Genomic DNA, 14622 nt, shown 5'->3' on the forward strand with positions numbered 1-14622 from the left:
ATATAGATATATATACCGTTAGCAGTGCCTTGATAGACCGCCCACGCGCGACACTCAACACTCAGCATTCAGCCGCCCCGACATGGCTTACCATGCAAATTCGAGAGCCTATACAAATATTCATAAAATAACTTGAATCGCTTGCTCCAAATACTTGGCAGATAAGAGATTTTGTGCGTTTCGGACTGCCCAGGCGCACGCAGATATCCGATTTGATGTGGATTAGAGTCACCACAAGTCCGCTGCTCCCCGCTGCCTCCGGCACCTGCGGCACATAATTTGCTTTTAATTTTTGTATATTTGCTGCGATGGCAAATCAACAAAATGAAAGTATCTAAAAATGAAAATTTCAACATATCAAAGCTCGGCTGGAGTGGAAAGAAAAACCCAAACCAGAAACCAGAAAAAATAAAAACGTTTTAAGCACGCGCCCCTTCGCAACTGAAGTAGAAATGCGTGCAAGGCTCCCAAAATTTAATAATAATTCGCTGCAGACGGAATACCCTTAAGGAAATGTATAGGAAAACAAAGACGCTTCTAAAGCAATGAGATTTTTTTATGGAATTGTCTAGAATAAAAAATAAATGGAAGACAAAAAGGGCACGATATAATAGTTAAACAAATATGTCCTTAAAATAAGACATAGGTTAGAGTAGGGTTTTATTTTTAGAACTTTCTAGAAAGCTAAATAAATAGAATACAAAGAGAGTGATAACATTATCAATAGATATAATAGCTAAGCAAAAAAGTATATATGTAAAGCAATAATTATATTCTAGTCACAATTTATTTTTAGAATTGTTCATAATTAGAAATGAATATATACATGATTTTAATATCAATAGATATAATACCTAAAGAAATAAGTATTTTAAGCAATACTTAAATCAAAGCAAGAATATTTTTTCCATAATCAGATGTGAACAGAATACAAAGAGCATAATGTAAGTAGTTAAATATCTTGATCAAAAGTAAAATAAGTGAAGGAAAGGAAACGTAACTTTGATCAGATCTCCTTCTGTACACACGAATACACTCGCCATGGCAAATTCTTAATGCTCTCTCCAAGGGTATTACCAAGAGGAAGCAAAGTTGTGTTCTATTCAAAAGCGAAAAAGCTGGCAGAAATATGGAATGAAATGAAATGTCGCAGAAATGGAAAGAATTGTTGGGAAATGCATACGCGGACAATTTTGTAATGCGAAAGGAGGTAACATGAAACGCTTAATGGCGTTCGTTGGCTGGCAATAAGCAGGCGAAGATGCCACAAAATGTTTGCCGGGCCAAAGGATAAGGGACAAAACAGCCAACAGGAGCAGTGAAGCAAAAGTGAAATGCGCTTGCAGCAGCTTAAATTTATATGACTGAATGTATGTATGTATGTGTGTGTGCGTGTGTGTGTGTGTGGGTGGGTAAGTGTGTGAGTGCAGTGAAGCGTAAGAATCCTGGCAACAATATCAATATGCGTCTCTTGTGCTGCGTTTGCTACGTAAAGCAACGCCGCTGGCATTGTCAGCGGAGACCCAAGCCCATGCGCCCCTCGCTCCGCGCTCCACTCTTGACGCCTTGGGCCACCGCCCCCTGCTGACAATTGTTTGCCAGCGGAAGTTGATTTTCTGGCAGAGCGGAAGTGCTGAAGCGCTGGAAAATGCCGCGGCAACTGAACGAGACTCTGCTGAGCGGGACAACACTTTGAATTTCATATTCGTTCAATTTTTTCATTTTTTTTCTGTTTTTTTTTTTTTGTTTTTCTTTTTTTGTTTGCTTTGACGCATAAATTTTCATCTAACTGACACAAGCATCAGGCAAATGCGTACAAATGCGCACCACACATGTGTGCATACAAACAAATATGTCTTTGTATGTATGTCCATATGTGTATGTGCATACATACTCACACGCGCACACACATGTTGTGGCAACATTCTGCTAATGCCTTAGCATTGCGTATCAAAGGCACCTGGACTGGAGCCACTGCCGCAGACGGAGCCCAATTAACTCTAATGCGTGTTCGCTGCCGGTCTTAAAGATTTTGTTGTTTTCTGTTTTTTGCCTTCTCTGCTCTCTACCTTTAATTTCTGCGAGGATCGGCTCGTATAGCCGCTGGGCAGACGCCGATGATCGTTGTCCAAAAAAAAGAAAAGAATGAAGAGTCGTTCAACAATAACAAGAATAACAGCAAAGAACATTGTGCGATCCTGCTTTGCTCAATCTTTGTCTGCCATCGAGTTCAAAGCAACAACAGCAATGCAAGATCATTGCTGTCTCGGCCGATGCTGCTGCGAGCGTTGCAGCGCTGCTTGTAGCGGCAGCAGCAGCAGCGCCAACGGCAACGGCAGCGGTACCTTGACTTTTGACGTTGTTCCGTATTGCAATAGCCTGAACAAAACACAATAAAGTAATGTCTTACTTTAGTATATAGTCACACAGACACACACACACACCCACACATAAGCTCCCACACACACATTCAGGGAAAACAGATTCTATTTTAATTACGCAGGCGGCCTTCCGAATGAAGACCATTGACAATTGACGATTTGCGTTTCGCTTGGTTTTGTTGTTGTTTCAGTTTTGTTTAATGAAAAGCGGAAAACTGACAACGACTCAGTTAGCGATAGGTAGTGGAATCAAACACCCATCGTGCGAAGAGCCGGCTGCTGCTGATTTTAGTTGAGGGGGGTCAATAAGGCGTAGAGGTGGTGAGGCGGAGGTGTGGCAAGCAACGTACAGTGCACACACGGACGCAGCCGCGTGCCGTTTGTTATTTATAGCAATTTGATGCCGTTGCCTCTTCTCTGCCGCAACGGCAACGGCAACAGCAACAGCAACAGCAACAGCAGCATCAACAGTAACTGCGGCGTGTTTGTCGTCGTCTGCTCAAAGTGAACGCAAAAACGAAACGCGGGGCCAACAACAGCAGCCGCTGCTGATAAGGAAAACGCATAGAACGCGATCGAACGGCGAGTGCAAAGATCGCGACAAAACTGATCCATTCATTTCAATGCCCGACCGACGGACTGTCTAATATAATAGATTAGCGACTAGGAATTATATGAACTCAACATGTGCAGGTAAATTACCCATGATTTACTTTTACTTATGATTTCATATTCGCTTCTCGAAATTACGAACTTTGAATTGAATTGAAATATCCTCGACTACACAGCAACAGTATGGCAGATGTTCCACCTGTAGCAGGCAATTCAAATGATGTTTATATAAATATGTGTTTGTATTATTATTATTAATATTAATATTACTTATTAGTGCACTAGATTCTATTCACTCCTGGCACCACACACACTCCAAATCCTTTTGGACTTTATGCGAACACTAATTCTGCTTCAGATCAAACAAGTTTGTTGCTATTATTCTTTCGTTCGCGTTATTTAGCCGCAACAATGGAATACACGTCCGTTCACGACGAAAGGTTCTCGCGCTTTGATTGGAGAGATTCAAACATAAACAGAGCCAACGCTTCAATTGCTGCACAGCTGTGCCTAGCAGAGAGCGAGGCAGAAAGAGAGGGAGATAGAAGGAAAGGGATAAAGCGCATGTGCCTAGACAATTGCTAACAGCTGCTTTTGAAAATGTACAACGTATAACGAAAATTCAAATTCATATCATTGTCAGGTTGTTATATCTCTTAGAAACTAAGCATTATTTCTCATAAATTAACTATAAACTATTATTCACTATTTAATATTATTATTTCATAAAAATATTCAAGAAACTAGAATTGAATCGAAATAACTTTTGATTAAACCGAAATTTTTAAATGATTAATGAAATTTTAATTGAAAGAAACTTCTTGTGCAGAAACTTCCTTAAAGTAACAATTGTTTATATCACATCAGGAATTCATAGATTTCATTGTGCCAGACAAATATATTATGTAGGTTTTGGAAATGTAAATAAAAATATAATAGAATATCGAGTTTCACACACACATGCCTTCATTTCTTTAATAATAAAATATAATTTTATTAAAATTTAATACTAAACAATTTGAAAAAAATCAACAACGTCGATAATTTCTATTCTACGACATGGTGATATACTAAACCATCGATTGTAAATATATCGATAATGAAAATCAGAAAAAAATAACGGCGTTGCATGTGGTTATTGTGTCCGTCGAAGTGCTAATTTTGGAACAGTTTTTAAGAGGACATTTTTACACGCTGTAATGACGCAAAGTTGCGAAACAACGAACTGTAACAATGAGGCGACGCTTCAGTGCCCCACTTGCATTAAATTGGGAATCAAAGGCTCATTTTTCTGCTCGCAGGCATGCTTTAAAGGCTTCTGGAAAGAGCACAAGGTGATCCATGCATTAGCTGGTAGGTTCACTTCGTCATAAATTTTAAATAAATATAAATATATGTTAAATAATAAATGTATATTAATCGGATATGTTTTGGTTCAAATTAGCCGGTGGTCAGAAGCCTGTCGTTGATGATGGTGTTTACAATCCATGGCCGCACTTTCGGTTCACCGGCAAACTGCGTCCGTTTCCGCAGACCCCCAAACGTGCCGTTCCAGAGGCAATCAAGCGTCCAGATTACGCAGATCATCCTGCTGGACGATCTTTGTCGGAAGAAGCTCTGCGTGGAACAACAATCAAAGTGCTCGACGATGACGAAATTGAGGCAATGCGAGTGGCTGGAAGGCTGGGCCGTGAGTGCCTAGATGAGGGCGCCAAAGCCATTGAAGTAGGCATCACAACCGATGAACTAGATCGCTTGGTGCACGAGGCAGCCATCGAGCGCGACTGCTATCCATCCCCGCTCAACTACTACAACTTCCCCAAGTCATGCTGCACGAGCGTTAACGAGGTCATTTGCCACGGCATACCTGACTTACGTCCCCTGGAGAATGGCGACATATGCAACATCGATGTGACTGTCTATCATCACGGCTTTCATGGTGATCTCAACGAAACTTTTTTCGTTGGCGACGTCTCAGAGAAGCACAAGAAACTAGTGCGCATTACATACGAATCGTTGTGCAAAGCTATTGAACTGGTGCGTCCTGGCGTTAAGTACCGAGAGATAGGTAATGTCATCCAGAAGTACGTGGCGCCTCATGGCTTCAGCGTCGTTCGCAGCTATTGCGGTCACGGTATTCATCGCGTTTTCCACACCGCACCCAATGTGCCACACTATGCTAGTAAGTGAGTCTTCCTTTTTCCCTTGGATACCGAACTCATGTCTTGCCCATTCCACAGAGAACTCTGCCGTTGGCGTGATGGCCGCTGGGCACTGCTTCACAATTGAGCCAATGATTTCCGAGGGTGTTCAGAAGGCAGAATCCTGGCCAGATGACTGGACTGCCGTCACCGGGGACGGCCTCTACTCGGCACAATTCGAACAAACTCTGTTAGTCACTAACAATGGTTGTGAGATCCTCACGAAACGCCGTGAAAACAACGGGCAGCCATGGTTCATGGACAAAATGTAGTTCTTGAAACGACTGTTCTTTCTTAAATTGAGCTTTAATTTATTTTTACAATAAAATATAAAGTTTGTCGTTTAAGTTCCGTATAATCACAACTGTCCCAAGTGTAGCATCCATTTGTTACTTTTCGAGAGGTGCATAGTTGAGTAGCTTCTCAATGAGATCCACATGGCCAAGCAGCATTCGACGGCAACAATAGCGCTTTAATCCTAAAGCATCCAATGCGTCACTAAAGAATAATTATATACAGTTAAAGTACTAAGAATATGAAATGCAGATGAAATTGCTTTGCTTGCGGAGCGTCGAATCTTACCCTTCCGTATACTCAGCCTGTAGCAAGCCTAGGTAAGATTCCCATTTGTTACCAATAACCTTGCCACAGGTAAAACACCGAATTGGTATTATCATATTTATTATATTTGTCTTTTTATGACAATTTATTTAATTTGTGCTTAGCGCACACTTTTCTGTTTAGCTTCTATTTTACCATAAAGGCTGCCAACTTGCTTCACATGATTGCTTACCATCGATAGCTGAGCACATGGTCTGAATATTGGTTATTTATCGATACTTAACAGTGTGGCCTATTTAATAAAGCGCGCGTGTGGTAAAATTCAAACTGAGGCTGTATTGATAGAGCGCGCCCATATGCTAGGTACATATTAATATTTGTATTTAAATTTGTGTTTCATTTTAAAATTCTCGCGGTTTTTTTTTTAAACATTAATACATTTATTAATTACACTATCGACTCTTTCTATATGATTACATTTACAAATGTGTGTTGTAAAATAAATATTTAAAGTCCGCTAATAACTATGTCCATAACAATGATATATTCCTATTCGTTGTCAGCATCTGTTTGACTGCCTGACACTTCCACAGAAGTTGAAACGGGATACAAATCCTTTGATGCATCATTCGACTGCAGCGTGGAGACATCTTCAAATGAGCCCTTCTTGAGATTATCCGAGCGTTTTTGTAGACGCTGCTGTAGTTTAGACGAATTAAATTAATAATTATAAGGATGTACGTATTCAAAATGATTTTGCTTGCTTACCGTCTCCGGTGTTTCTTCATCTGGAACAAAAATACGCAAAGGTGTAGTGCTGCCCAGTTGCTGCTGTACCAAACGCTGATGCTCCTCGAAAGCAGCAGCCGCCGGATCTGTGGGTTGACGCTGCTGCAGCTGTTGCTGCTGTTGCTGTTGCAGCTGTAACTGTTGCTGCTGATGCTGCTGTTGCAGTTGGTGAATTTGAAGTTGTTGCTGATGTTGCTGCTGCTGCAAGTGTTGCTCATGTGCCTGAGCCTTCAGCTCTTCCAACTGCAACTCGTGTTGATATTGCTGTTGTTGTTGCTGCTGCAGTTCTTGTTGGTATTGCTGCTGCAGCTGTGCATGAGCCTGTGCCTGAGCATGCAGCTCTTCCAATTGCAGCTGATGCTGCTGTTGTTTTTGAAGCTCAAGTGCAGCCTGCTCAGTTTCCAGTTGCTGCCGTCGGGCTTCTTCCTCGGCATAAGCTTGCAGCAGCTGCGAAGAGTCGTGCGAATTTCCATAATAGTTGGACACCACAAATCCGCCCTCGGGTGCTGTGGAGCTCACTGATGCGGCGACATTGGTCAAGTGGAAGGGCGCCGTATCATACACAGGCTCTGCGGGCTCGCTCAGTGCAGGAGCAGCGATTAATGCGGCATATTGTGGAGCCGAGTCCAGCACTGGATGGATATTGTGTTGCGTATCCTTGGCGGCCTGCAGAATTTGCCCGTTGCTGGCCACCTCTTGCGTCAGGTCGGCGTTGACATAGCCGGTCTCAACGACGTGCTCCACGCTGGGCTTGAAGAGCTGCTGCTTGTGCTGGCTGTAAAGCTGATTGGACTGGGTGACCAGATAGGTAGGATTGTAGATGGGTATTTGGGCGGCAGGCAGGGCTGCGGCGATGAAGGGCTGTGTCGTCTGCTGCTGCGTGAACTGGATTGGATAGATGGGCACTGTCTGTGCTGCTGCCTGAGCACCCACAATCTGGACCAATGGCTGCGCGGGCAGATGGTTGCTTTGCACATCCGACGGCAGGGGCTGGTTGTTGCTCGGCGTGTTAAAGCTCTCCGTGGCGATCTTCACCTTAGTGGTGGGCAAAGATGGGTCTGGATCTGGGGCAAAGAGTTTCTGCGAACCCGAAATGGGATCACGAATCGTTTTATCATTTGTCTCGTCCTCATGCACGCTGTAATAGCTGCTCTGGGGACGTTGAGTGCTCAACTGTGGTTGTTGTTGCTGTTGTGGGGGCAGGTATGCAGTGTTTAGGCCGTCGTCAATCTGATTGTCGTGATCGTGGTGCTGGGCCAGATTGGGTGCGGGTACCGTGTAAATTGGTGCAAAGTGCTCGGTGTTGTAGTTGTTGTGTGTGTCCAGCTGTGGGTATATGTATGTATGTGTATAAGGATATCTCTCTAGGTGTGCGCGTGTGTGTGCGTGCTCCGAGTTCCCTGTCCACTTTTTATGGTACTTACCGGCAAGTTCTGCAGTTCGCTATAGGCGACCGCAGTGGGCTTCTCGTACTTGAAGGGCTTCTCGTATCCGAAGGTGGGCTTCGAGTGCGGCTTCGAGTTGCTCAACTTGATCTTCAACGGTTTGCGCAGACTGCCTGCCGGCTTCAGGTAGACTGGAGCGCTGAGCTTCAGTGGGCGAACGCCACGCAAGTGCTGAGGCGCGGCTCCATGCAACAGGTGTGTGTGTGCGTGAGAGTGGGCGTGGCCATGCAGGTGAGCGTGAGAGTGCAGGTGCGAGTGTGAGCCGAGGTGCTGATGGGCGTGTGTGTGGGCGCCGGGACGACCCTTCAACACCAATGGCACTGGCTGATCACTGCGAATCTGAACGACCAAGGTGCGCTGCTTCCCGTTGGCTGAGGCAGCTGGATGGCGAGACAGCTGGTTGGCGCTCTTGGGAGGCCAGTTGCCGTTGCTGAAGACCAACGGACGCTTGACGGCAGACAGATCACAGCTGACCAGGCCGCACAGCAGCGTCAAGAGTACGAAATGCTAAAGCAGTAAAAACGTAACAAATTAACACGAAAATCCATTAAACGAAATTTAATTATCTCTTCTGCAGGTAAGTACTTAACAAAGATATATATTTATGTTTGCATGTATATGTACAACTTTCTAAGCTCTATCAGCTCTGCAGCTGCACGGACAAACTGGGGGCAAAGGGAGGCAAGTCTGGGGACGGACGGAGAACCGAAAATAATGGCCTTAATTTGTATAAATTGGCGGTTTTCTAAAATTTTATCACGTCGCCTGCCGCTGGCCACTAAGGCATAAGGCCATAATAAACCTTTAAGCATTTACATACACACACACACACACACACACACACATGCATGTGTACATGTACGTGTAAGCATGTAAGCCATTACTGTGGGCACGGGCGGGCGTGCAGCGGTCGCGGCTAATTAAGACTATGGGCCAATGAAAGTGAAATACCAAATTGATTTGGTTCTGCTACAAACATGGCCGGGCCACGAGTGAAGTGGAAGTCAACAATTTGCCAGTGTAATTGTTACAGCAACAACAAATTTCACTTGTCCGCGCGACACTGGCAATGACAATGTTTTACCGTTAGTGCGGCCAGTCAATCAAGCGCTGCTTACAGGTGAAACTGTCAGCGCGCAGTGCACAGCGCAGCGCTGCACTATGGTTATTGATTACGTGCTGCGTTTGCCTAATCAAAGTGGCAGACGTAATTGAGACCAAATTGCTGCCTGCCTGTTTATCGAGCGGTTAGCAATTTGATACTGCTTTGTCGCCTGTAAGAAAATCTGCATAATAATAATGGTCGACGGCCGCAGCGGGTGCACTGACTGGTGAATGAACCTGGGGTCCGTTGCATGAAAGCCAAGGTACGCACGAATTGTAATATTGTATTGTTTTCCGTTATGGAAATAGGATCTACGGTACTAAACTCGGACTGACCACGCTCACAGCTCACAAATCACAATTGAAACAGCGAATTAGGCGACAGCATTGAAACAGCCGCAAGCTAACCCAATTCGCAACGCATTTGGCCAACCTGAAAGTCAACTTTTATTTAGCATTAAGCTAACTGTTTCATCTTCTTCACTGCGTTGCACATTGAGGCAGAGGCAGCGGCAGAGGCAGAGGCAGAGCCAGAGTCAACGGCAATCGCAATAGCCAGGCAAGTGTAGCGAACGGCCCGGCCCATTGTTTGGTTGCCTGCAGCGAAAACTTGACGCATCAAGTGCTCTCAATTGCCATTGGCATTGCCATTGCCATAGGCATTGCTCTTGCAATTGTAATTGCAGCTGCAGCTACTGCACCGCAAATGAAAGTGCCCGCCAATCGCAATTTAACAAGTATTCAAAACACGAGCCACAGCGGCGCATCAATTGCAATTCAATTGAAAATATTGCAAAAACAACAAAATTGAATGCCGCCATTGTCTTTGGCTTTTGGTGAAGTTTTCAGAAAGAAACCCGAACTCAGCCCGACTGAGCCTGGGGCGTCCATAGAGATTGTGTATTTGCATAAAATGCATTTCCCATCATTTGATGATCGATAATTGAAGCTCATAAAATCAGCGTGAGATTCTACTTACCTTCATATTGGCAGCGATTGTAGTTGCCTTGCAGATGAAGAGTTTGTGGAGCGTGAAGAAGAAGAAGAAGATGAAGAGTAAGGAAAGCTTTGGCTTGCAGCTGCGTAAGTGAGTGGCGAGTGAATGTGGTTTACTCCAACAGCAAATAGATGAAGATTAAAATAGCTATTAAATATATAATAACATCAATTAACTTCATGTCCACGTGCGCCGCGGCGCTTTCCTTTAGCACGACGAAAAATATAATACGAAACAACACACAAAATGCTAACCGGAGCTGCAAAGTCTGCAAGTCTGCACCTGTTCAGGTCGCGCTAACAACTGAGCTGAGCGCCGCCACTCGAACCGACTGTGATAGCTACTTTTGTCAGCCACTGGAAGTACACGTCTCATCGCTGACTGGAAGCCAATGAAACCGCAAAGAAAGTGGTCGGCTTTTCTTCGTCTGCGCTGGCCGACTCGATTCGAAAACTTGTTCAGTGCTCAGGTGAGACTTAGCACGCGACCACAACTACATGAGATTTGCCGGCATGAGCACTGTCTTCTTCTTCTTCTTACTTGACTTCTCCTTCGCTGTCTGCTTCCCCTTCTCCTTCTGCTGCTGCGGCTGGCAGACATACACGCACAGCTTAAACGAAAGTGTTTGCCAGTTCTTGGCCAGCTGCCAGCTCGGCCTGGGCAAACAAAAGACTTGGGCAACGAACTTGTCTTGCTAATATTCACTCATCCAATGCCTTAAAAAGCAATTCACACCAGGCGCTCATGATATCGAGCTGAGCTCTTTTCGCAGTGGCGCCTGTGGCTTTCTGGCGCAGGAACAAAGCAAAACCTTTGAAGTTGCTGAAGCTGAAGCCTAAGCTAAACAAGATGTTTGCTATCAAGAGTAGTTAACCGGAATCAGTTTGTCTTTTTTATGAGCTTCGCTTGGCGCTTGGCGCTTGGCGCTTGGCAGTGGTACGCGCACTGGTTCTGGCAAGTGTGTTAGACTACTTTTATTGTATACATATATTGTAGTACAGTTAGTAATCAACTGACTATGATCTTATTAGCTGACAATATTAATAGCACTTATTAGAGCATAAAGATTTGTGTGCAACCAATTAAGCGCCCATAATCTTCCATTCAGTCAGTTAACTGGCTTTCTTCTTACTCAAAACAAAAACAATTTTTGCTTTGAGCTTATTGAAAGTAAATAAAATAAATCATATTTAGCTTTTAGCTTATTATTAAATAGAACTAAAGCCATGACAGACTCATAAAATAAACGTAGATATTTTATTTATTACTATTGAAAAGATCTATTATTATATATAAGTGTAAGAATAAATGTATATAAAGTGTTTTAGATATATTTAAAACACATTTAACAGCTGAGAGTTGCCCCTGAGTATTGTTTTATATGGTAGTATGGATAAAAAATAAATAATTAATAAATTAATGATAATAATTATTTAAATGGATTTATAGGAGCCCAGTCATTGATCCATAAGTCTTCAAAAACAATTAATAATGGTTAAGATTGTAATGAATGTAAAAAATATTAATGCCATAAGACTTTCTATCTAATAAAGTCTCCTCATTGATATTAAAAATATGTTTCATTATTTTATTATGATTTATGCTTGTGTAACTCTACAAATGAATATCTTCAATATATGTGGAACATACTAAATATTTACCACATATGCTAGTTGTTTAATGGCCATTTGTATTGATGCGTGTGCGACTTCATTAGTTAACTACATATGGTACACATATACTGTATGTAAATCAGCTATAGATCTCTGATTATACAATACTAATGTATAGGGCAGGGCGTTATAAAAAAGCTTATGAAACGCTTGCGTTCAACTGGACTTGGTAATTGGGTGCGTTTTATGCGAGGCGCAACTCAAATTTCTAAACGCAATTGGGCGATGGAATTTCTGTCGGCCCGGGCCGCCAAATGTGGGTCACTTTTTGGGCAGTTGGAGCCGTTGGCCATGCCCTAGCTCAAGATTTCACTTTTAACAAGGAAAAGTCTGGGCGCTGCCCGTTGATTGAAATTTTGTATTCGTATTTTTTATTTTTTATTTTTTTTTTTTTATTTTGAAATATTATTTTAACAAGGTTTTTTTTTAAACATTAACAACATAATATTATTATTATAGCGTTTATTTAATTACAGTTATCTGTTACTCTTTACTTGCATTGTATTAATTATTTTATATTATTTTTCATAGACAATTGTTTAAAATGCGAATTTTAAGGGGTTCTTTTTACTTTTTGTTGTTATTTTATATTAATATTATTTAAAATTTGTTTTTTTTTTTTTTCAAAAATTTTAGTTTTTCTGTTAAACAAAAACAATGTGTTTTTTTTTTATCAAGCGGTCGCTGATCTCGATCTTGATCTATTAGTTTTATGTAAATAAATTTGTTAATCAGCATTTTATTTATTTTTTTTTTTTATCTTTAATCTTATGACAAATTTTTAGAATTTTACTTGTAAATATATTTTATAAATCGCGGGTAAAAACTAAAAAGCTTAATTACAGTTATGTTGACTATTTGATGTTATTTTTAATGTTAGTTTTTACTTTGTCTTTTTGTTTTTAATTATTTATACATTTTTAATGCACATAGTACTAAAATAATTTGTATGCATGTGCAATATATGACTAAATATATATTTATATATAAATATAAATATTCATATACTTCTATGCATACATATGTATAAATAAATATGGTAGTTGTGAAAGTGCTACGAAATTATACAATAATTTTGTTTTCAATTTCGGCATTTATAAATTTAATAACGCTTTCTTTTTGTTTTAGTTTTTAAAGTATGCAATAATTACAAAATAACATTTGTTTGTCACCCAAACATTTAAAATTTTCATTTGTGTTTTGTTTTATTTTTTTTTTAAATATTTGTTTTTAGCTGCAAACGTTGTTTCCTATACAAAGTATCTAACTACTGTAAAATGCTTTACATTTACGAATATCATATATATACATATATATGGGTATATATACATATATACGTATGTTTTTTACATTTTACTCATGAAATTTGTCTACAAAACGTTGCATTTGTGTCTAGTTTTATGGCATTGAGTATTTCTAGGCGATATACAATATTATCATTATATCCTATTTAATTTTTTTATTTTTATTTATTTTTTTTTTTTTTGGAACAAAGCTGAAACGTTGGCGCTTTCGATCTTAGCGAATATGAAATTGATTAATGAATAGAATGACATGATACTTATGTAAATGAAATCAGGCAATTCGTATATAAGAAATGCCGAACGCAGCTTTGTTCAGATTTTCAAAAGCTTTTTCGATTTATATTTTATAAGCTATTTGTGGATAGTTCTCGTTTTGCATTCTGTATATTATTTGATTTTTTTTTTAAATTTTTGTATTTTATATATTTTTTTTTTTATAATTTTATTTAGCGTAAACATGATTTAATCAAGTCTCACAACATCGAGAGTTCGTTTTGTTGTTCTTGTCAATGGGTTTTTCGCTGATGTGATGCATCTATATGTGCGTGTGGTTGTATGTGTGTACGTGTGTGTCTATGTGTCTATATGTGTCTATGTGTGTGTGTGAGTATTTATAATTCTAAAAATTGTATAAACTATGTTATTCATTAAAAATTATGTTTAACTTTTGGGTTTACTCTATGCCTGTTATAAGGATTGCAAATGCTTTTTTCTTCTCATCTATATTAACTTTAATGTATAATAGCCCTAGCAATAAATGAACTTGCTGCCGTATTATATTATCTATTTTTTTTCTTTTTGGATTTTTTTCTTTTTTTGTTTCACACTACATACATACATACGTACATGCTGTATATATGTTACATGTTACTTTGAAGGCGCATACTTAATATTCACAATGTTCAATTTTTTCGTTTCATTTGTTGTCTAAACCTAAGGCTACTGTGTATATTATCAAAACAAACACAACTAACCGAAAATCAATCTTAATGATAATTTTTATTTTTATCTTTTTGTTGGTTTTTTTTTTTTTTTTTTTTTTTTTTTTGTTACATATTATTAAAAGCTCGAATTCGATTAACTTTTACATTTCAATAAGCTAAATTGATGTCACAAAATGTTATTGAAAATCATATCTGAATATTCGTATTACGATTCCGAATGAGAACTGAACTGAACTATCTGCATTTTGTGTTTTCAGTTAAAGTACATTTAATGTGATTTCTATACGCTTTGGCAGTGTTTAATATTTGAACAAATCCATGTACCGAAAACTATTCTGAACATTAATGCAATGCAAATGCTTCGAAATCAAATGGCTTAACGATCTTTATACACATTATCCGAGTTACATATTTAGTCAACTATTTACAAATATTTACAAAAGAAATGAGACGAAAACGAAACACACACAGAGCGTTTTAGTAGCGGCTTAAGCGCAAGCGCGTGAACGATTCCAAAGAAGAAGAGCTTGAGACAAGTTGAGAAAGTGAAGGGGAAAGCGAGGACTAAAAGTTCATCTTTCGGTCAACATTCGTTTTATTTATCTAAAAAA

The 14622-nt window shown here is 40.1% G+C and overlaps 4 protein-coding genes across 8 annotated transcripts in view; 1 reads left to right on the forward strand and 3 right to left on the reverse strand.

The window, feature by feature from the left end:
- The window catches only part of tok (tolloid-like protein 1 tolkin), a 31858-nt gene extending 28399 nt beyond the window's left edge, over positions 1-3459 (reverse strand). Inside the window, exons 1-2 of one of the 2 annotated variants that reach the window (XM_089462334.1) lie at positions 3264-3459; positions 3136-3192 (exon numbers count right to left, since the gene is read on the reverse strand). The gene's annotated coding sequence lies outside the window, so the exon portion shown is untranslated. The remainder of the gene's footprint in view (positions 1-3135; positions 3193-3263) is intronic. The other variant, XM_018012419.2, reaches the window with a different exon arrangement.
- Positions 3460-3921: 462 nt separating this feature from the next.
- Positions 3922-5541, forward strand: LOC108617198 (methionine aminopeptidase 1). Its single transcript, XM_018012920.2, has 3 exons — positions 3922-4346; positions 4438-5175; positions 5234-5541. The coding sequence occupies exons 1-3, from the start codon at positions 4193-4195 to the stop codon at positions 5464-5466; spliced, it is 1125 nt and encodes a 374-aa protein (XP_017868409.1). The 5' UTR covers positions 3922-4192; the 3' UTR covers positions 5467-5541.
- Polr2L (DNA-directed RNA polymerases I, II, and III subunit Rpb10) lies at positions 5482-5980 on the reverse strand. The gene is made up of 2 exons (XM_018012953.2): positions 5777-5980; positions 5482-5692 (listed from the first exon to the last, which is right to left on the reverse strand). Exons 1-2 carry the CDS (start codon positions 5869-5871, stop codon positions 5584-5586), a joined length of 204 nt encoding a protein of 67 aa, XP_017868442.1. The 5' UTR covers positions 5872-5980; the 3' UTR covers positions 5482-5583.
- Positions 5981-6171: 191 nt separating this feature from the next.
- LOC108617158 (uncharacterized) lies at positions 6172-14577 on the reverse strand. Of its 4 annotated transcripts, none has more exons than XM_089462591.1 (4): positions 10073-14577; positions 7969-8496; positions 6524-7624; positions 6172-6451 (listed from the first exon to the last, which is right to left on the reverse strand). In XM_089462591.1, exons 1-4 carry the CDS (start codon positions 10076-10078, stop codon positions 6305-6307), a joined length of 1782 nt encoding a protein of 593 aa, XP_089318717.1. In that variant the 5' UTR covers positions 10079-14577; the 3' UTR covers positions 6172-6304. The 4 variants fall into 4 exon arrangements, with proteins under 4 accessions (XP_089318717.1, XP_089318712.1, XP_017868354.1 ...); XM_089462586.1 differs by having other exon boundaries at positions 6172-6454; XM_018012865.2 differs by having other exon boundaries at positions 6524-7870.
- Between the last annotated feature and the right edge of the window lie 45 nt (positions 14578-14622).

This window comes from Drosophila arizonae, chromosome 2, assembly GCF_054131065.1.
Source record: "Drosophila arizonae isolate 15081-1271.41 chromosome 2, UAZ_ARI_1.0, whole genome shotgun sequence".
Classification (NCBI taxonomy): Eukaryota; Metazoa; Arthropoda; class Insecta; order Diptera; family Drosophilidae; genus Drosophila; species Drosophila arizonae.

Bases quoted from the DNA above. Each gene is read 5' to 3' on its own strand.
- Polr2L (XM_018012953.2), bottom strand. From the start codon at position 5,871: ATGATAATACCAATTCGGTGTTTTACCTGTGGCAAGGTTATTGGTAAC. The intron at 5,693-5,776 runs GTAAGATTCGAC...ATTATTCTTTAG, and splicing joins CAGGCTGAGTATACGGAAGG to TGACGCATTGGATGCTTTAG.
- LOC108617198 (XM_018012920.2), top strand. From the start codon at position 4,193: ATGACGCAAAGTTGCGAAACAACGAACTGTAACAATGAGGCGACGCTT. The intron at 4,347-4,437 runs GTAGGTTCACTT...GGTTCAAATTAG, and splicing joins GGTGATCCATGCATTAGCTG to CCGGTGGTCAGAAGCCTGTC. The intron at 5,176-5,233 runs GTAAGTGAGTCT...CCCATTCCACAG, and splicing joins CAATGTGCCACACTATGCTA to AGAACTCTGCCGTTGGCGTG.
- LOC108617158 (XM_089462575.1), bottom strand. The intron at 7,871-7,968 runs GTAAGTACCATA...ATATACCCACAG, and splicing joins GCGAACTGCAGAACTTGCCG to CTGGACACACACAACAACTA. The intron at 6,455-6,523 runs GTAAGCAAGCAA...TCTAAACTACAG, and splicing joins ATGAAGAAACACCGGAGACG to CAGCGTCTACAAAAACGCTC.